A 20,156-nucleotide genomic window follows, 5' to 3' on the forward strand; every position below is an offset into this window, starting at 1 on the left:
TTACTCATGTGACATTGTAATTTGAAAAATATCTACTTCTAGGTATTAGACCTGACTTTGGCAGGTCTAATGACTTTATGTAGATGTGGCTAACATTGTTTTGGAATAATAAATCAACCATTTTTTTCCACTTCACAGCTGAGTGAAATGAGTGGAATACCCTTGGAAAATATAGAGTTTGCTAAGGTATTTATTTATTTATTTATTACATTTCGTTGGCATGAATGTGTGACTGTATTTTACTCAGTAAATAATTGATTCTTCTCAGGGTAGAGGAACGTTTCCATGTGACATTTCCATATTAGAGATTCACCAGGATTTGGACTGGAATCCTAAAGTATCAACATTGAATGTCTGGCCTCTGTACATCTGTGATGATGGTGCAGTAATATTTTATAGGTATGTATTTTATTACGGTATAATAACGCAAAAAAAAATCTGTTTTAAGATTTGAGGGCTGATGTAATCAATAGAAGCTATGAAATATTCTTCCTTTTTCTTGAAGGAAAAATGCTTGTGGTAGATGGTTGAAAACATTGAACTGGAATATGTATGCATCTCAATTTCCTACAAAACTAGATATTTTCTGTTTTAAGAAAACAAACACTCTTCCCTTTTACTCACTTCTTCCTCCCAAATCATTGAAAATAATACAGAATACAAAAAACCGTCATTATGCTTGAGTGTTTATCTGGATTTAATCTCTTAAAGTAGAACCATATCCCTAATGGAGTCTGAGAGCCTTATGATAGGCATTAGAGAGCAACAAATTTATGTTCTGAGTATGTTTGTGAAATTAGTGTGGTTTCTTTGGAAAAGAGGATGCCAGGATTAAAAATTTTAGCATGAAAAAATGTTAATTAGCTGATAGCAGTAGTTCAGAGGCAGTTTTTGAGGACTAAAGAGCTTTAATATTGTAAATTCTGCTAGACTTGGAGAGTGGGGGTGGAACGTAATTAACATGTTCCTTCTACATTACTTCTCTTAACATAAATTTGAGGAAACACTGGTTGATAACATACTGGCCTTTAATGAAGGAAATTCGGAGAATAGCTGGTAGTTTCTAGGAATGGCTGGCTGACATGCTTCTTCTAGCTGTTGGGTCTGTGGCAGGATAAAGAACAGTCAGTTGTAGTTGTTTACAAAGAATAGGAGTGATCACGTAGATTGAATAAAGGCTTGATTCTTGCTGCTTTCTCTTGAGTCTGCTGTCAGTTAAAATAATGAATGTTGCTGTTAGAAAAGAAGTTTTGGATTAATGTTAGTCAATGGAGAAGAGGAAGAGTATTTGCATGGAATATTATGTTTAGTTTTGTTACTTTACTAGGCTGCTCTAATCTGAGTGAAAATACAGAAATCTAATTGTCACTGTATTAAATTTAACATAGCTTTTTAACATGTGTTTTTATTTTTAGGGATAAAACTGAAGAATTAATGGAATTAACAGATGAACAGAGAAATGAACTGATGAAAAAAGAAAGCAGCAGGCTCCAGAAAACTGGACACCGCGTAACCTACTCTCCTCGTAAAGAGAAAGCACTAAAAATATATCTGGATGGAGCACCAAATAAAGATTTGACTCAAGACTGATACTCGCTATAGCATTTTCCCTGGGGAATTTTTTTTGTTTAAAATAAGAAGGTTCACTACTACTGTGTAGTGCCATTACGGCAGGACACTCATTAGGTGTAAAGCGCTGACACCAGCACTGATTGGGCTGCGTTACCAATCAGAAGCGCAGTGCCCCGTTGGGTCACTGTTTGACTTGGAATCATGTTGTGCACTATAGTCAAATGTACTGTAAAGCTAAAAGGGATGTGCAAATAAAAGATTAGAACTAAAAAGTGGGTGGGGAAGGGAATGAGTGGAAATCTTTGAGGACAGTGTGCACATAGTAGCTAGTGAAACTAGCCTCAAACAGGATACTCATAGCTTAATAATAAAAGCTGTGCAAAGGCCATGAAAGAATCCTTTTATTTGTTTCACTGATACACACATTACCTCATCATACAGTCTGAAGTAAATGTTAACACATTGGTTATGGAAAAGCAGCAAAAAAGGGTTAAAAATGTAATGGAAGTGCTACAAGTATAAGTCTTGAGAATGTTTTCCCATAAAACAGGTGGTCTGAGAAGTCTGTAGAAAGCTGCCAGCCAAGGGTTACTTCATTTTTTCAGAAATGCTGTTGAAAGGTAAACTTGGTTTTTAACAGGTTACGGAAGCCGATGAGCAGCTCTATTATATTGCATCCAATGTGTAAATAAAATTTGCCCTACCCATTTAACAGAACTGCAATTCAGCTATTTACCATGGTATTTCTTTTCACATATCAACATTCATTGTGTACATTTGAAAGTGTAGTTGCCTATTTAAATTTGTATTCATTTTGTTTGACAATGCTGGGTACTTTAGGGTTGTATTCCCCTTGTTAATGAAGTTTTCTGTTTTGTTCAGCTACTTTTTTTGTACGTTTTGTTTTTGAGACTATTACAAGTTCACATCTTCTCCACCTGCTGAAAGTCATTTTATTCTTTCCTGGAGTTGATTCCATAGCTATTTGTAGTCAGATATGTGGGCAACCTCTAACACCTCAACATATGAACTTGGTGGTTCAGGTTGTGGCGTGAAGACTTATGCAGTCAACATGATTTGCAAAGCCTAGGAACAGCAATTTTTTGCTTTGGTCCATAAAGATCAATAGAGAACAATTCTCCTTAGTTTTTGAAAAAACACCTAATTTATAACAATCAAAAGATTTTGGTAAACTTTTTCATGCCAGATGCTGTTTACAACAATGAACATGCCAATAAAACATTTGTTCATTCTGTTGCATTTTAATTATTAAATGCTGTGGTTTTTATTTGAAAAATGGAAGAATCATTTCATGGAAATAGACTTTTCCAAGGCAATGTCAGAATTGTGTATTTGTGTATATATGTGGACATTCCATACACACAGAGTATTATGGGAATTATTTTGTAGCCTGTCTGCTGTTCCTTTGGATTTATATTTGCAATGCATTTTTCTTCAGTTGTTTTCTTTCCAGAATTGAATTCCTTACCAGCGAAACTGCTAGGCTTGGGATATGATTGGCAGCTAAGTTTTGCTCCAGAGAGGAAAAAAAAGGAGTCTGAAGAATGAAACTTTTGTTTTTTTGCTTACTGATACCCAGTAACCTAAAAAGCCTGAGGAATCCAGCAGCTTGAGAGCCAGGCACTGCTGCACAGAGGAATTCCCTCGTTCTTCCTTTTCTGTTTCAGCTGTGCCACTTCATGTTCCACACAAATGAGGTGGAAGCCGAAGGAAGCATGGTGTGAGTACCATCCAGTAGGTAGAATAGCTTCATTAAACTGCTGTTTACATGTGTATAGGCTGCTGAGGGATCCTTAGAGTTGCTGGAAGAGGTAGAAGTAGTGTTAACTAAAGAATTCCAAAAAATTGCTTCATCTTAACCCCATTTAGGAAACTTCAGTTAAACACTTTTTTATTTTTGAAATAAATTTTAACCCTGTAAGTCTTGATTGACATCTGGATAAGGATGCCTCTCTGTCCTCTATAATGATTACCTCTCCAGTGATACACTTTCTACGTATTTGTATTGGAATATATTCTGGGTTATCTGGGGAAATATATTGCAGCAGCAGCTTTACATTCTGATAATTTTGAATTTGTGCATTTTAAAGAAACAAAAAAAAACCTTGAGTTTCTACTTAGTACGATTTCTGCAGAGTTAAACTGATTTCTGATTAATTCAGGGAGTGAGGCATCAGGAAACTTGAAGGGAGTATAATGGTATCCTTATACAGGGTAGTATTTATGGACAGTCCTTGCTTTCTTGAAGTACTGTTTTGAACAGGATAATCACAATGAAATTTAATGCCTTCTGATTGTATGGAAGTGTTGTCTCTAAAGCACTGGAATTTTGCTTGGGATAGAAGGAAAGGTAAATTCATTGTACCGTGTCAGAGAGCATGTGCATGTGTTGGGGTGAGAATTGGTGGTAGAAAAGAATCCTTAAATTAAAAGCCAGGCTGTTCTGATGAAATAAACGTCTTGTTCATAGTGATAATAATTATTCACATTAATTCTGCTACTCAAGGAATTTATTGAAAAGCTTTCACAGACCTGAAGTGGTGAAAGACTTGAAGGCTAGTAGTGCAGTCTGCAACTCTTTTTGTTAAGTTATTGATGCTCAACTGTTCAGATTAGACTTAAGCAGCAGGGGATGATATTTGGGAAGAAGTTCCATGAAAAAATTATTTGTCTGGAGCCTGATGACATCCTTCAACATGTCCAATAATAGTGAAATCTATACCTCCAAAAATCATTAACAGCGTAAAAGCCATTGTAGCAAATGGCTGAGATAGCTGGGAACCAGGGATTTTGATGGATCAGATTTTGCTCTTAGCTTGATAGTGATTTCTTAAATCAATGACCTGTCAAAATGGTAATGATTATATTCATATTTTGTTACACATGTTATTATACCTATAAAGTGTATTAGAAGCATGAACCACTTTAAGAATCTTCTCTGAATGTAGATAGTCAAGGGGGAGAAGTATAAATCTCTGAACACGAACAAGAAGCAATTTAGGTCGACTCACTGCTCAGAGTAATCAGTTTGTTCGCTGCCTTTATCTCTCAAGAGGACTAAGTGATAACAGAGTGTAATCTACAGAACCCTCAATTGATCTTACACAAGAAGGTGTGTTCATAGTGCAGAAAGCTGCCATACGTGGCACTGTATTTAGCTCTAGCTTAGGAATCTAGCTTAGGAATAGCCTTGTAACTACAGCTGAGCTATTCTTCTATATATTAATATTTACATATTCAGTGTACAAGGAATATAGATTCTCTGTTGTATTCAGTCCATTTAGCTGTTTGTTCTGCAATTTTAAATAATAGATTTTTCCCTTGAGAGATAAAGCCCTGAGCAGTCAAGCTGAAAGCTCCTATACAGAAAGCAATTTGTTCTTGTATGCATATAAGTACACACCATTAGTTACTTACATGGAAAAATGTAGACTTTTTCTAATGCACTGGGGTCATACTTCCCTATGGAAGTACAAAACTCAAGGGATACTCCGTAGCTATGGAAAACCATTTTTCAGTCATACTGAAGTTTGCTGCAGAATGGATTACTTCCATTGTACATAGCTGAAAAGATGGAGGTATATTCATCTAAAAAGGTAAGCAGCCTTTCTTTCCATCCTTCCTCCCAAGATGTGTGTGGTGGTGGTGGGGAATGTTAGGTGAAGCTGCAACATACAGACCTATCATATTTCCTAAAGAAAAAAAAAACACTGAAACAGCGTAAAATAGATTGTTGTTGTTCCAGAAAAATAGTTCCAAGTGTATGTGTAGGAAATACCTCAAAGGTATTACCCGTCTGGACGCCTACCTGGGCAGCCTGCTCTGAGGAACCTGCTTTGCAGGGAGGTTGGACCCAGTGATCATTCGAGGTCCCTTCCAACCCCTACAGTTCTGTGATTCTGTAGCTTGTATAGTCCCTATTAACTTAAGATTATGTATGTTTATGTGTCTTTTTTAATGAGTACAAGTTCTGATATATTTATTTCTACTGTACAAGGGAAAAGTACTAATCCAAAGCAAACACTGATATCTTATTTGTCTTCAGAAGGTTTGGTCCAAAGATGGAATTAATTCAACAATAATTTGAACATGCAGGTTTGCACAGAAAAGGATGCTTAATGAAGATGATGTTTATTGCACTTCTATCCAGCAGTATGTATTTAGGGTTCAAATAAGCAAGACACTAGACAAAAAATTCTAGAAATAACTAAACTGGAGTTTGGACTTTATATCTCATCTCCAAAAAATGGGTCATGAGCTGAGTCAGGCTCGGACTTCAAACCAACTTGGTCCTCCAGACTTTCTAATTCTTTACGTACTTCCTGAATGACACTGCTCTCTTCATAATCAGAAAGAATATCTCTGGGTATCAAACTCAGAAATGGCATCTCATCCATGATTAAGGGATCTTCTTTTTCATTATTTCTGGTTTCATTGGAGGACAGTTCACACACAGATGTAGTACCGTGGCTGTTGAAAAAAGAAAGATATCTGGTCATACAGTACATTTTTTTCATGTTATTTTTGTTAGTTCCTTAGTAAGATTTCTCCTTTTCTCCCCACATGAAAGCATGCTAGGTGCATAAGTTCATCTATGGTGGATCTGACAATTTTATAATCTGATTCTTAAACGCTTGACAGCCAGAGAGTTAAAATGAAATTTCTATACGCAGTTAGATTTCTACATACAGTTGGAGCCAAATTCTTAATAGCAGAACATGTCTGATATTGGGACACAAGATGGCAGTTGACCTCAGCACAGTCTGTCCCCTCTGCCACAAGCAATCCTGACTAGTTCTTTCTGTTTGCCATAATATCAAGTTAAGATTCTGTAGCTTAAAAGGTATGCAAAAAAAGTCAGTGTTTGTCGCTGAACTGTAAAGTTGAGAAAACTTCATATTATGTACTCATTTTTAAATAGGATAATGCAGCAGCTGTATTTGCTGTTTCTGAAAAGTGGCTCCAATTACCTGCAAACAAACATCCCACATGTAGTGTAGGAACTTAAAAGGGAACAAGAATGATTTATACTTGTTGGCAGGAGAATAGAATGCGATACATCTACTGTTTCTTTGCACTGCATGGGACAGTTCAGGGCCATGTGTCTCTGTTAAGAGTGCAAGGTGACTACTGGTCATGCTAGGCTCTCCTCAAACAGCTGCTTAAAGCTGCAGTCTCTTTCACTGGAAACCAAGAGTAAATGAACGAAAGATGTTCTTAAAGCTTATTTAATGTTTGTTTCAAATTCTTGATTTTTATTTTCTTTCTAGAATTTCTACGACTTTCATATCTGGGTAGACTATTCTTATTCTCTACGATATAAATTGATATTTTCAGTGTGTTTATCAGTCACTAATAATCAGTCAAGGGTAATTTAAAGTAGAGACAGGCTGTTCCTTTTAACAAACACATTATCTGAATCTTCAAGTTTACCATGTAAACTCAAAGCAGCAGCATTATCTTGTCCATGTGAGTCATACTGATATGCTCCGTGTTTGTGTGATAACCCTAAACAGGTAATTCTTGTGGCTAGAAGTAGAAAGAATTGGGCACAGAAGGAGAAAAATATTTTAATCTACGTATAATTTACATCTCTATCACAGCTTTGCTGTCTTATTAGAAGTGAAAGCAATGAAAATAGCAGTGGAGCAACAACCTTGGGGAGTTTATTACACAGGTACCACATAGGTATTCCAAAAATGCTTTTAGTGCAAAAGTGAAGTGATCTCAATTTTTCCTAATGGGACTGTTAATAATGCAAATAACTGTCCTTCTAAAGAATAATTAAAGCCATTAAATATTTTAGCTTCTAGCAGAAAAATATGGAGTCAATCTGCTGAATATTCCATGAAACTCACAATAATGCTGAAAAGGTCTGTTATAGTATGAAGTGTTTTAAGTCTGAACAGCAAATCGTAAGTAGGGAAACTGGCTTCTCAGCCTAGTCTGAAACTCAAGGAAAATATAAGCAAAGTTATCTGGTATTGCTATGATAGAAATGACCTGTAAAGCTAATGATCAGTACAGAAACATGCCTGTTCATACCTACTGCATGTCTTTATGTAAGCAAACAAAACATTGAGAAGAAGCCCAATCTAACAGAAAATTGGTGGACAAGAGCTGTACAATGAAGAATGAAATCAGAATGATGCTTCTAAACAGCTGTTACTACTACTTTGATTAAAAAGCAGTACCAGCCTGATACAAACTTCATTCACACTAGAAATAAGGCTTTGCCAAACTCAATTAGGCACGTGTGTGGGACAAAGCAGTAAGTTTGAGAAAATGTCAAAGCTACTGATGAGAAAAGCCATCAAAACAGTGTGAAAGAATCTGCAAGTTTTGTATCTTAAAGAAACCTATACAAGCAGTTTACTTAGTTAGTTTTGATCTTTACCTGTGAGGTTGGCAGATCAAGCCACTTGCACATGGACATTGCTCAAGTACGCCATCAGGTTCCAGTTCCCAGGTGATCAGGTTGAGAAGTCTGTTTGAAGGATCATGGCAGGGTTCACCTTCTTCAGGTAATGGAGTGCACACAGGAAATAGCAATTCTGCATGCCAGAGTAGAATTATTTTATGAGAAGTCAATAACTGTATGCTAAACTGAAATGACCTACTATGTATGTCTATATACAAGAAATAAAAAGATTGGCTTTTTTTTTTTTTTTTAAGTCCCCTTATATATTAGGGAGCCATAACTTAATGTTCTTTCCACTAGGTGGGAGTAAGACACTTTAAGTTTATGCTTAATGAGTAAGATCCACTCCTGCCTTATCATAAAGAGATTACTGTCAGTACAGTGGTACCATACAACTCCTTCCGCTGGAGATTTCAAAGACTATTCTAAACCCAAGGCAGCTATGGACATTACAGTGAATCCTTTGCAATGCATACTGTTGTTTAAAATCTGAATGTAGAAATCTCTATTGCAGAACTATTTTTTTTTTTTCAGAGGTTTCAAATGCAATTGTTCAGACTAAAGTAGCCAGGTTACAAAACCGGCAACTCAGCCGTTTAATTTGTTATAAGAATTCTACAGTAAGTAAAGCTGTCTGGCATTAGGGGCTTGGCATCCTTCTTTTCTGTACAGAGGTCATTTCAACCTGTATAAGGAACTATATAATAATATATATTGTATGAGGAATAACACATAGTTTTGGATTTCCTGATGCTAAGCAGCTTAGTGTCTACCTTGAATTCAGCTCTTCCAGATCTTCCTTTCAAATCTCCCTTTTCTGGTCTTCATTCACCTCACTTTTTGTGGTATGGCACAATAAAATAGGGTGAGCTCTGAATTTTTCGGTAATGAGCTTCATCAATATATGCATACATACAAAATATATACACACTTCTAATGTGTATGATTCATTTGTTCCTAATTCCAAAACAGATTCTATCTTGACTAGCGAATGTTCCATAGCTTACTACAGTTTTTAAATTAAAAAAAAAATGTAGATACAGTCCAGTCCGTATTAGGACAACCTTTTGCAATGTTTTAGTAATGGAGAAGGCCTTCAGGTTAGACCTAACTTCCACTCACACCTAACCTGAAAACCTGAAGCACTGCTGAAGCAGGCAACTGTAAAGAATAAAAAAATATTTGTTAATTGATAGCTCTGATAAGTTTTAATGATGGTGTTGCATTAAGCTTAGTCAATCTTCATACCTATAATATTGTTCCTTCCTGAGTTACATGTTTATACTGAATTATATTTCAAGCCAAGCGGTAACTTTACACTCTAATTACTGTGAACGTCTTATAATCATGAAGACAGCTTGTTCAAATTCCATAGGAAATCAGAACTACAAAAGCCATTATTATATTCACGATAGCCAAGCCTAGTGCTACTGACACTAATGGATGTGTATTCCTGATTTACTCAACTTTGCAACATGAGCAGAGGTTTGAAGACCTACATGAGGAAAGTAATAGGCATCTATAGAACTGATCTTTGTCTCAATTCAGGATCAGTTTACAGAGAAATCTCTAGTAAAGCTTAGGAAAACATAGATATGTTACGAAGGTAGCTCGTGAAGAGGAAAATAAACCACAACTGCTCTAAACAAAACTTGCTGAAACCAAACTAATTTAACTTGGAAGGTCTGCTCTGTAATGCTCTGAATTAACAAGGAAAAGCTGAACAGACCTATTTGCCTTTAGATTTGGTGTTTTTAATGAGCTTTTTCCTTCATTATCCTGAAGTGCTCTTCCAGCCTGATCCACTAGCAAGCTGAGGGTGGGACAGGCACCCCAACTATTGGTGAAGGTACGAAGTCATCTGCTACTCATAGCAAAAAACAGAAAAAAAGCAATATAGAAAAGTATCTATGCGGAGTGGAAAGAGGGTTAGACTTGTATCCTGTTATTACTAAATTATGGTGAACTAGAGTAAAAGCTGTGAAGAACTAGTGGGTAGAAAAGAGTAACAAGCTGGACTCTGTCCAGGCAGGATTTAGGATTGATGTCAAGTCTGGTATCTTGTTCTCCTCTCCTTCCTTTCCCTTGTAAATCAAGTTTCATGTCCCCACGTGGACTGACAGCATAATCTGGAACATTGTTCCACTTGTCTGTCCAGTCAGTATTACATAGTGCGCAGTACCCTTAGAAGCCTCATATAAAGCTCTCAAGTATGAAGACTATCTGTGGTCTGACTCTGATGGTCTACTAATTTAATGCATTTTAAATTCTATTTTTACTATGCTGAATGAAAATTTGACAAAGATCTCTGCTTCTTTTAAACGATACTTTGAAGACATCAGATTTTTGTGCTACTTGTTCTGTTCCTCTCTATAATGTGCAGTGTGCTTTTCTTTTGCTGTTGTGCACTCCTATCAGGCTGTTTCTCACTCCTAATTCTATTAAAGCTTCTATAATAAAGTTAACACAGTGCATGCCCCAGGCTAAGGCATAAACCTCTATGGAATCAGTAGGTCGTTATCTGCTTCACCTGAGCAAAACAGCTAAATATTAACACTCCTGTATTATAAAATGAATAGGATAAAAAGCAAAACCAGTGTACCTTTCTGAAAAGCACAGCACATTCCTGGGTTGCAGTCTTGTTGGTTCTCACAAATAGTGCCATTCTCTCCTTTTGAAGTGGCTTTCCTGCACACACCCCAAACGCAAAGCTGGTCTCCACAGCATTCAACATCCCGTGAGCAATGCTTGTGAATGGAAAAAACATGTGACAACTGTCGCTCTAGCACTAATTGCCTGTATCAATAGACAGCTAAACGTGGATTTAGACCTTGTTCCTGAAGACAGCTGCATGGATGTGGTTTAAATAGTGTAACATTTCCATTGTTTAAACAGAATTGCTTAGGTTCTCAACTTCCAGCACACACCAAAGTATTTACTGGACAGGAACATCTACAGTAGAATAATGGCACCCCTTCTATGCTATTATTCTTTCAATCTTACAAAATCTGAATTGTTTTTTAGCACATAAATGAAAATTGGTCAGTAGCCAGACATCCTACAGTGTAATGTGTACTTGAGGCCAGATTTTTGCAGTCAAGGAGAGAAAATTAATAAACGAAATATCATCAGTAGAAACCACTTCTGATTTTTTTCCAATGTTAAATGCAGTCCATAATTTACAATTTGTTAAGAAGGATTGCTTTCAAAGAGCAAAGCAAAAAAATTATTAAAATCCGATTTTTAGTTGTAATAAGAACCAGACTTCCTTTGTAACCAAGAGAAAAAAAAAATCTCTGAAAAAAGAAATCAGAAAATCAGAAGTGCAAATCTATACCTGAGGATAGCTTTGTATGACAACTGTCCTTGTGTTTCAGCTATATGCACACCTAATAAATCAATCCAGCAAAAGCACTGTGACATTTTATTTCTTTTTTTAGGTAGTTTGACTGTCATTTTGAAGATTCCTAGTAGGTCATCATTTTAACAGCTTTTTTCTGTCTGTGTAAAGCCCTGTCTGGGCAGCCACACAAAATCAGTTTCTTTTCCAGTGGCTCCCACGGGAGGTACTTAACACAGGGTAAGAAGTAAGGCTACACTGCTAATTATAAAGACAAATATCTTGTAATTGTGAGGAGTCTAGGCCAGGGAGTTGTTCCAGCCACCTTCACTTTCACACTTCACAGTCAGTTCACTTCACTGAACTCACTGTGCAACAGGAATGTAGCCAGGACCAAATTTTTACTTTTTTTTCTACAAATGCTCTACTGAACACTGCATAGAAAAGTAGGGCTTTTGGGTTTCAGTTACATCCCAATTGATTTTTAATGACTCCATGTTAACAAGAAAAATGATCAGTTTTAACACTTTCTAAAGTATGAGTGAGCTTTCCTAATGACAGAAGATTGATAATTCAGGACTTCCATTTAAGCACACATTCAATCCACTAAAGTCAATACAGCTCCCTGAAATTATCAAGTATTTAAATCATTTAAAGCATTTAACTCATTTACATAATGTCAGGAAAAGATTTTAATCGTATTGATTACAGGATTTTACAGCAATGTCAACTTAATGGCCTGCAAATGCTTTGGAGAACAACTTTCACAAGAGGCCATCAGCAGAACCTAGGTGAAAAGGGACAGCTAGGTAAAGACTGTTTTCAGCTGATTGCTCTTACATTGTTTTTTTCACCACAGAAGAAGCCTGAGATTCTCAGGCACTTGTCACCTCCACAAGATAACCTAAGCATAGCTATTTCCAAAAACACTTCTGTTATCTCAAAAGACAGGGATTTGCTGCTTCCTAAGGTTTGCATATTCAAATAATGTAACCTTATAACTTAGTTGTGATAACAGGCAGGGGGAAAAAGTAAAATGCTACACATCTACTAATACACAAAACTGTGCATCTTGTCAGGTAATGATTTTAATTTCTTGACATTAACAACAAGAATTTACATAGTAAGTTTTTAAAGACTACGTAAGATCACATATCACTTCAGGACTTACTTTATGTTGGGTTTTACAGAGCTGACACTTGTATTCAAAAGTGGAGAACTGGCAATATTTTCCTGTTTCACAGTCTTCATCAATGATACACTCCTAAAAAAAAAAAAAAAAAGAATAAAAGTGTAGTTTGCCACTGATGGAAATCCATACCTCTCCTTGAAACACCAGAAGGAAGGTCTTGATTGATTGTATTTCTTATTTGGGACTCAAGGGAAAAAAAGCTCTCTCTGTTTTTTCACACAACCACCATTCTGTAATAGAACAATGTGGCTGCACAGCATTAGGTAGCTTCACATCTTGTGTAAATATTAACACCAACAACCTCAAGAAAATGAATTCTCTTTGTTCTGCTCTCTTGAGGAAAAACAAGCAACAAAAACAACCTGAAGACATTTGCATTAAAGCTATTTTAGTTGTATTAGAGTTAAATCATGATTGACTTATTTGCTGTTTTTTAGAATGGGACAAGACCAAAGTCTAAGAGTCTACGCTGCAGCAGCCAAGAGTATCTTTATGCTCTGTGGGAGATCATTCTGCAACAACTTTCTTGATCCCAGGTCAGGTAGCTTTATGCTGTCCTACTTCTCCCCAGCAACATCAGTGCTGACCTCCAAAACTCAGAAGCTTGGCCAGCTTCCCCAAGCAAGCAATGACAGCCCAAAGGGAGATGGTTCCCTAATGCATCAGCCTCTGCTACTCAGTTAAGGTGTTCCAACAGGCTTCAGGCTAGGAAGTTGCTTGGGCATGCTTTTCAAACCTGGAAGCGTTTCATGGCCTTAGCAAACCTGTTTCTGAGAGGGACACCTGAGTTCCCATCTGAATCACAGACTCCGACTGAAGTTTCTTCACCCAGAGGTCCCACCAGCGCCGAGGTAGAGATTGCTTGTTTTTCATTTGTGCTGCATGGGGCTAACATACAAATACTGACCAGAAATTCTTCGCCAGGGATTTTTATTTGGGAGGTGAGCGTAATTAAAGTAAAGGTGTTTAGGTATGGCAGTGAGGAAGAATCTGCAATACAGAGAGCAAGTGTATAGTTTGTGCATCCCTGAAGCTTCTGGTTCACAGGGAGAGGGCAGCTTTTTTTCTTCACATCTAATAATTACCTTTCAAAAATCAAGTGATTAATCCTATTCTAAAAATGTCTTCTCCAGGTAACTATCAAGCTAACAGAAGAATAAATCTTAGCACTATTCCTGTCTAAGTCACTTTTATTTCATCACTGGTTTGTACCATCACAAGGCTGATGCTATCTTTGTGTTATTAGTCAGTAGAAAATAAGGAATTAAAACTCCCTGAATTCTCTGAAGAAACAACTTTACTGCTCCTTGGTATATACTAATCTCACTTCTTGGTGCAGCCTAACTGTCATTTATGCAACCTTTACTGGAAGTTTTTACTGAGTTTTTATTTTTATTTTTTTTAGATCATTTTCCCCAAACTGACTTTCTCCATGCCATCCCAGCTGGGTTTTGTTTCTGTATGATCAGCTGGGCTGAAAATTAACTCATCGAGAAGTTTAAGTGAAACTTAAATTACTATAATCACTGAAAGACAAAGCAGCTATACTGTCTTCAGATCTCCATATTTAACATTATAAAAGCTTCTTGCACGGTACAAGACAAGGCTGCTCTGCATGAAGAGCAGTTCTTTGTTTAAGTTACCCATTTTGGCCATCTGAGATGTTTTCAAAGAGTTTGATGGATGTAGAACAGAAGCCAAGTACACTCTGGAGCCTGATTCTTTTCAAGTCAGTGAAGTTACATGGGGGTTATATGTTTATAATTAAGCAGTCCTTTCAGCTATTTTAAGAGATGATTATCATTGGGTCTAGGCTGTTACTTATTATCATAATGCTTTTGCAGCTTCATTATCCCGTATATGTTCTTCTTGTTTGCTTTTGTGTTGCTACATAATCAGGTAGGTCAAAATCCAAGTGTTCTACAGTATCTTTAAGTTTTTGTCGTTCCAAGTTAGTAGTTAGCCACTTCTCCTTAGCTGCCACGCTCTTTCTGGCCAATTTTCTACCCATAGTTTTGTCAGCTTCTTTTATGAATCCCTCTGTATAAACCATATTCAGAATAAACTATACTGTTTCATTCCTGTTCCATCCACTTTCAGGCAAACAGCCAGGTCTCAGCGTAGTCAGTTTTTCCAATTGTCCCTTTCCACAGAGGAGAAATCTTACCATAATCATTTTTAAGCTCATGGAATAGCCCTCTCTCTAGCTCTAAAACCACCTAACATCTAAGTTATAATTCTCCAATCACTGCTTTCTCTTGCACTAATGAGTCCCCTGCCTTTCCCCTCTTATTGAATTGTGTCCCACCAGTTCAGACCCCAAGTATTATGAGGTTTTCAGCTGAGGAAAAAAATCCTTTTACAGTTCTCTTTTCTGGCATGGAATAAGCTTCTTTTTATATGCTTTCTTAAAGCTGTGAAATTTTGTGCCATGCTCCAAACCAGCTTCTTTCATTCAGGTTTTATAATCCACAGTCAATGCAAAACCCAATACTTCTTATACATGCACATGCGTGATCATTTCTCTTTTTGATATTCTTTTTTTTTTCTTTCCTAACAGACCTTTTCTAATCAGGCTACCCTGAGACAAAACAGTTGCTAAACAAGGGACAAAACTAAGCATCTTCATCAGCTGCAATGGATTCTGAACAATCCATATTCTTTGTGGGATCCTGTAAACCACGTTATTTTTCAGAATGCCTTGCTTTTGCAGAGTCAGCAGTGTATAAACTGGGGAGAGGCAGTGCTGGCTTCTGACATGCAGCAGAGCATAATTTAACCTGGCAGCTAAGAAATACACTGTTTGAGAAGCGCAAAGAATAATAGAGTGAAAGCAGGCAAGTATACTAGGACCCCCACACAATAGAAGGCATGATGGAGATGAGTGTAGTACCTGTAAGCACATACAGGCAGTCCTGTAGACTTTTATTATAATATTGTACCCTACAGTGAATATCCTGCAACACCTGAAAGTAATTTGGGGGTTGAAATTTGTTCCAAAACCCTTTAAAAAAAAAAAGAAAGAAAGAAAAAAAAGAGGCAAGAAAAAAATACTGGAATTTGTGGAAAAGGTTCTCTGTTTTTTGAGTTAGACTATTTAAAACAACTACTGCCGAAAGAAACTTCAGTTTTCTTGTCTTTGGCACATTATGCCAAAGCTGTAATTTGCTTTTTTAAGGAATGATTAGGCTCCTTATGTGAGATTTTAAAAATGACTGACAGTACTGATGGTTAAGTATGCTTGTAACACAACTACCAGAAATCTGAAACAGATGCCTGTGTGAGGTAGCTTAAGAGTGTTCAAGTCAGACATGGTGTAAGCATTAACAGGTTTTGACAAGGATACTTTCCTTCTGTTTGAATGTTTACGTGTGCATGGAAGGCACAGAACTAAAAATTTTATTTCAGTGTGATACAACGATCTTTACACTTCACCAATAACAAGCCTTTGACCTAGAAGGCACTATGGGCTATTCTGGCAGACTGTCCTTGACTGATGAGTGTAGCCAACTATGATGTGGACCCCGTTATCCTCTGCTCATGTAACACACTAAGGATAAAGGGGGAGAAGCAAACATCCCATTTGAAATTACAAAAGAACTATGCAGACAGAGTTAATCTAGTTTCTTGAAGAAACCTTTCATTTGCAGTATTCATCTGGTTTCTGTACCTCACTATGGTAATAACTTCACATTCCCTTTTGCTGGTGATATATTATGTACTGAAATCATGTTCATTTCACTTTCCTCTTTTTTCCCCCTTAGCTCATAATTAACTGCATATATTTAACACCCTAAGTGTAGTCGAGAAAATATGCTCAAGACTATTCTGATGTTGTGGGACTTTCAAAATTGAATCATTGTTTTTAAATAAAATGGTGACATTTAGCAGGTCTATTCCCTTTTCCCACTCATCCTCCCTCCCACATTCTCAAAGATAATTTTAAACCAAATTCTCTCTTCACTCCTCTTGTATCTTCAAATTATATCTGTCTGGGACAGGCAAATGACTGCCTGGCGTGGGTTTTCCTTTCCTTCCAGGCTCTTTACACCTTAGCTTAGAACCCAAGAAAGCAGTGAAAGGAGCTGTTGATTACTCTGTACATCTTTTCCATGGTGATTAATACATTTATCAGACTTAGACACTGAACATTATGGTGGGGGGAAGCATATGGAACAGAAAATTCTCCTGTGCATTCAGTGCAGCTGTAGTAGAGAAACTCAGTAGCAGTTTTATGCTACTGTCACTGACTGCTCTGACATGAGTGGGATTCAAATGGGAGAATCGTTTTTTCCTTCCCTTTGTCAAGCTGTACGGCCTACTTATTCTGATCCACTTGCAGTTTGTGACTAGAGATTTGAAACTAACAGCTGAAGGAGAGGGAGACTTTTTTTTTTTTTTTTTTTTTTTCGCCTTGGCACTCTCTATACAGCTGTAAGCCAAAACAGCACATTTTGTCAAAGTGACAGCCATTCCAAAGCTATCATTCCTAACCTTCTATGGCTTTCAGGTTCAAAAGCCATAAAGTAAAGAGACAAAATTCACTGACATCAGAAAGGTAATGAAGTTTTACCAGGGGATACACAACAAAGGAAGCAATGCTAAAAAGATGGTGCAGCAATTAGAAAATGACTCTGACTGATGACAAAAGCTGCTGAGCAGTAAGCAAAAAAGCAAATAATAATATTAAAATGTTCTATATCCTACATGTATTACACATATTAGAAAAATGACAGAAGTATACAGAATGGAATACCATCTTATGAAAACTATTACCAGTCTAAATTGCAGTAGTGTTCCAGCTCCTACTCTCTTAGTTGTCTAGACAGGGCACATAATGCATTCATTTTTAATGAGATAGGAATTAATTTGCCTTGAAATATCTCAAAACCTCTGTAATACTTTCCAGCAGAACAAATGTCTTACTGCTGTCCTGCCAAGTACATAGCACTCATAAAAATAAGGACTAGTGTTATAAAAAAAAAAAAAAAAAAGACACAGTAAAAAGATAAAACGTGAGTTGTGAACTGTGGTACTAGTCACACCCCAGTTCTATGTGGGAAACATGCATATATATATATATATGGCTACATACTGCTGGAGCTGTCTGCAGCAGCAGAACTCTCCTCTCATCCCACACACTTGCCCTAGAGGAGGCAGGACAGGTTATATATAGCATGTTTGTCCAGCTTTTCTCCTGTTTGTCAGGTGTACCATAGGCAGGGCAGGATGGTAGAAATTCCAGCAAAATCTTCCTTCAGGCCTTCCTGCAATTCAGTGTCATGCTATATACTCACTCCACTTTTTTTTTAAATACATAGGGACACTAAAATCTATAATTAGAGAATGAATATTTTGAAGAATAGTTAGAAGTTGAAGGATTAGACAGTTTGGGACCCAAAATCAATAGTTCCATGTTTAATTGCTCCATGTTAAGAAAAGCTTTTTTTTGCATAGTTTGAGATTATCAAATAAGGTGAAAATATTAATTTATGTATCTAAACAAAATTTTCCTAATGATTTTGTAATAAATTGTCTTAATAGAAAAATGCATCTACCTGTAGATCTATTAAATGAAGAACAATTCTTCCACTTTTGATAACTAAAAGGTGTCTAATACCCCATCGTCTTGAAAATCTTTGTTTCTAGTCTAAATGTCTTGAGATACAGTAACAGTTACAGAAACACTGTACAACTGTTCCACGAAGTTCTAAAGTGCCATTATTTCTAAATAGTCAGTAACCATACAAAGATACAGCCCTCCTGAAATGATGTGCCCTGGGGCTGTTTCAATGCAGGCATCTTTTCTCTCTACAGTTAGCAGCTACAAAGTTTCCATGATTCACTACCAAACTATGTACGTTTTGAAAAGTTATAAAAACAAAACAGTCTAGAATAGCTGTACACAGCAAGGATGTGAAACATCTGTGCAAAAAGAAAAGCAGTACAAAACAGAATTTATGTACTTAATAGCTCCTTGCTGATGCCAATTTGTACCCAGTCCATTACAGAACTTACTTCAAACTCTGAATCTTAGGTGCTTTGTTCTTATGTGATACACACTCTTGGTAGCTTACAGTTTCAACAGACTTAGTGCTTTTCAGGTGTCAGCCAAAGATAATACTCGAACAGAAATACATGGTAAGAATTCATCTACAATGGATTTTGCCTATAGCAGAGTTCACTGTGTGGATGACTGCTGTTACTCTAAAGAAAAGGGAATAATTTATTTTCTATGAGCTGCAGATAAAATAAAGGGTTTAAATTACATCATCAGAGATCTTACGGTGGGCGTAGGAAAGCATTGGAATAAATTGTAGAAACACTGGAGGATTTTGAGAACAGATGAGATAAATGTCTGCCTGAAGATGGAGTGCCCTTGCTGATGGCTCTGAAATATCTTGGACTCAGACCACAAAGGTTTTCCTTTGACTGATACCATGATGTGAGCTATCTACATGCTGTGAGATGCTTCTTCCATTCCCTGGAGAAGTGGGCTTTCTAAGGGAACAGTTTTCAGGGATTCCTCATGTGATGTAAATTCACAGAACAGCCTCTGAGTCAGTTCCAGACAGAATTATAAGTGAACAAATCTGAAACTCCAATCCCATATATCTTTTCACCAATTATGATATATTAGAGTACGTTACCTACTGAACAGAAACAGAAATTAATTCAACACCTTCCTCCAACTATCATGGTTGGAGTATGGGTATCAGTAAATGTTAGTACAAAACATCATCAAGCTGGACTAGCAGCAACTTGCACATCTTTCTGACCATAAACAAGTGTACAGAAGACCAAGCAATCACAGATCACATTCATTTGTTCTCCTCCTACTCACATTTGTGTAAAACAAGTGTAATTCTCATGATTTTAATTTATCTTCCCTCCTACAGCTCAGGGAAAGATTATAAAAAACTTAGACTTTTTGCATATGGAACTGTGTTACTGGGCCCACCTCCCAGCCACCTTACATATGTATAATACAGATGTAAACCGGCTGCACGTTTGGCCCATTTATCTGTATTTTTTATGTCTCAATCATTCTAAGATCATAACAGATGTAAAGGAAAATAATAATAATAATAATAATAAAACATTTATGCTTTACATTCATTTCCTAAAATCTTTGCTACATGTTGGTACCCTACCAGATAAAGTTTACTGGTTAATTAGATATGTGGTTTCAGCTCAAAATCAAATAAGCATCTGCTGGAGCCAGCACATTAAAACTATGTAAAGCAAAACCACTGGAAAAAAAAAAAAAAAAAAAAAAAATCTCTTTTGCTTTAAAGCTGTTCCTATAATATGATTCGTTTTGCTACATGTGTCTGGCCAAAGGAAATACTGCTGATAAACTCTGACTACTGTCTAAAGACAGTCCATACCATGATCTCTCAAGAGCTGTCAGCAGCTCACAGAATTGTCACCAGCCCACATAAAAGATTTATTCTCCTGACTCTCTCTGTTACCTCATAGAGATGAAAAAATATTTAATTTCTCTTAAATAGGTAGATCGAGTAGAGCTGGAAAGTAAAAACTTCCTGATGATTTGTTTTTATATTTACCTGTAACTTGGACATGACCTGTAAGAAACATTTTGACTG

The 20,156-nt window shown here is 36.7% G+C and overlaps 2 protein-coding genes across 3 annotated transcripts in view; one reads left to right on the forward strand and one right to left on the reverse strand.

Annotated features, from left to right (window-relative positions):
* USP47 (ubiquitin specific peptidase 47) overlaps window positions 1-4,522 on the forward strand; it is a 56,791-nt gene extending 52,269 nt beyond the window's left edge. Inside the window, exons 27-29 of one of the 2 annotated variants that reach the window (XM_035327483.1) lie at window positions 139-186; window positions 269-399; window positions 1,416-4,522. In XM_035327483.1, coding sequence (XP_035183374.1) covers window positions 139-186; window positions 269-399; window positions 1,416-1,590 — 354 coding nt within the window. In that variant the 3' untranslated portion in view covers window positions 1,591-4,522. The remainder of the gene's footprint in view (window positions 1-138; window positions 187-268; window positions 400-1,415) is intronic. The other variant, XM_035327484.1, reaches the window with a different exon arrangement.
* A 1,167-nt stretch (window positions 4,523-5,689) lies between these two features.
* DKK3 (dickkopf WNT signaling pathway inhibitor 3) overlaps window positions 5,690-20,156 on the reverse strand; it is a 28,231-nt gene continuing 13,764 nt past the window's right edge. The window contains exons 4-7 of the mRNA XM_035327485.1: window positions 12,526-12,618; window positions 10,617-10,761; window positions 7,991-8,147; window positions 5,690-6,063 (exon numbers count right to left, since the gene is read on the reverse strand). Of these exons, the coding sequence (XP_035183376.1) occupies window positions 5,820-6,063; window positions 7,991-8,147; window positions 10,617-10,761; window positions 12,526-12,618 (639 nt within the window). The 3' untranslated portion in view covers window positions 5,690-5,819. The remainder of the gene's footprint in view (window positions 6,064-7,990; window positions 8,148-10,616; window positions 10,762-12,525; window positions 12,619-20,156) is intronic.

Source organism: Oxyura jamaicensis, chromosome 5, assembly GCF_011077185.1.
Source record: "Oxyura jamaicensis isolate SHBP4307 breed ruddy duck chromosome 5, BPBGC_Ojam_1.0, whole genome shotgun sequence".
In the NCBI taxonomy this organism is placed as follows: domain Eukaryota; kingdom Metazoa; phylum Chordata; class Aves; order Anseriformes; family Anatidae; genus Oxyura; species Oxyura jamaicensis.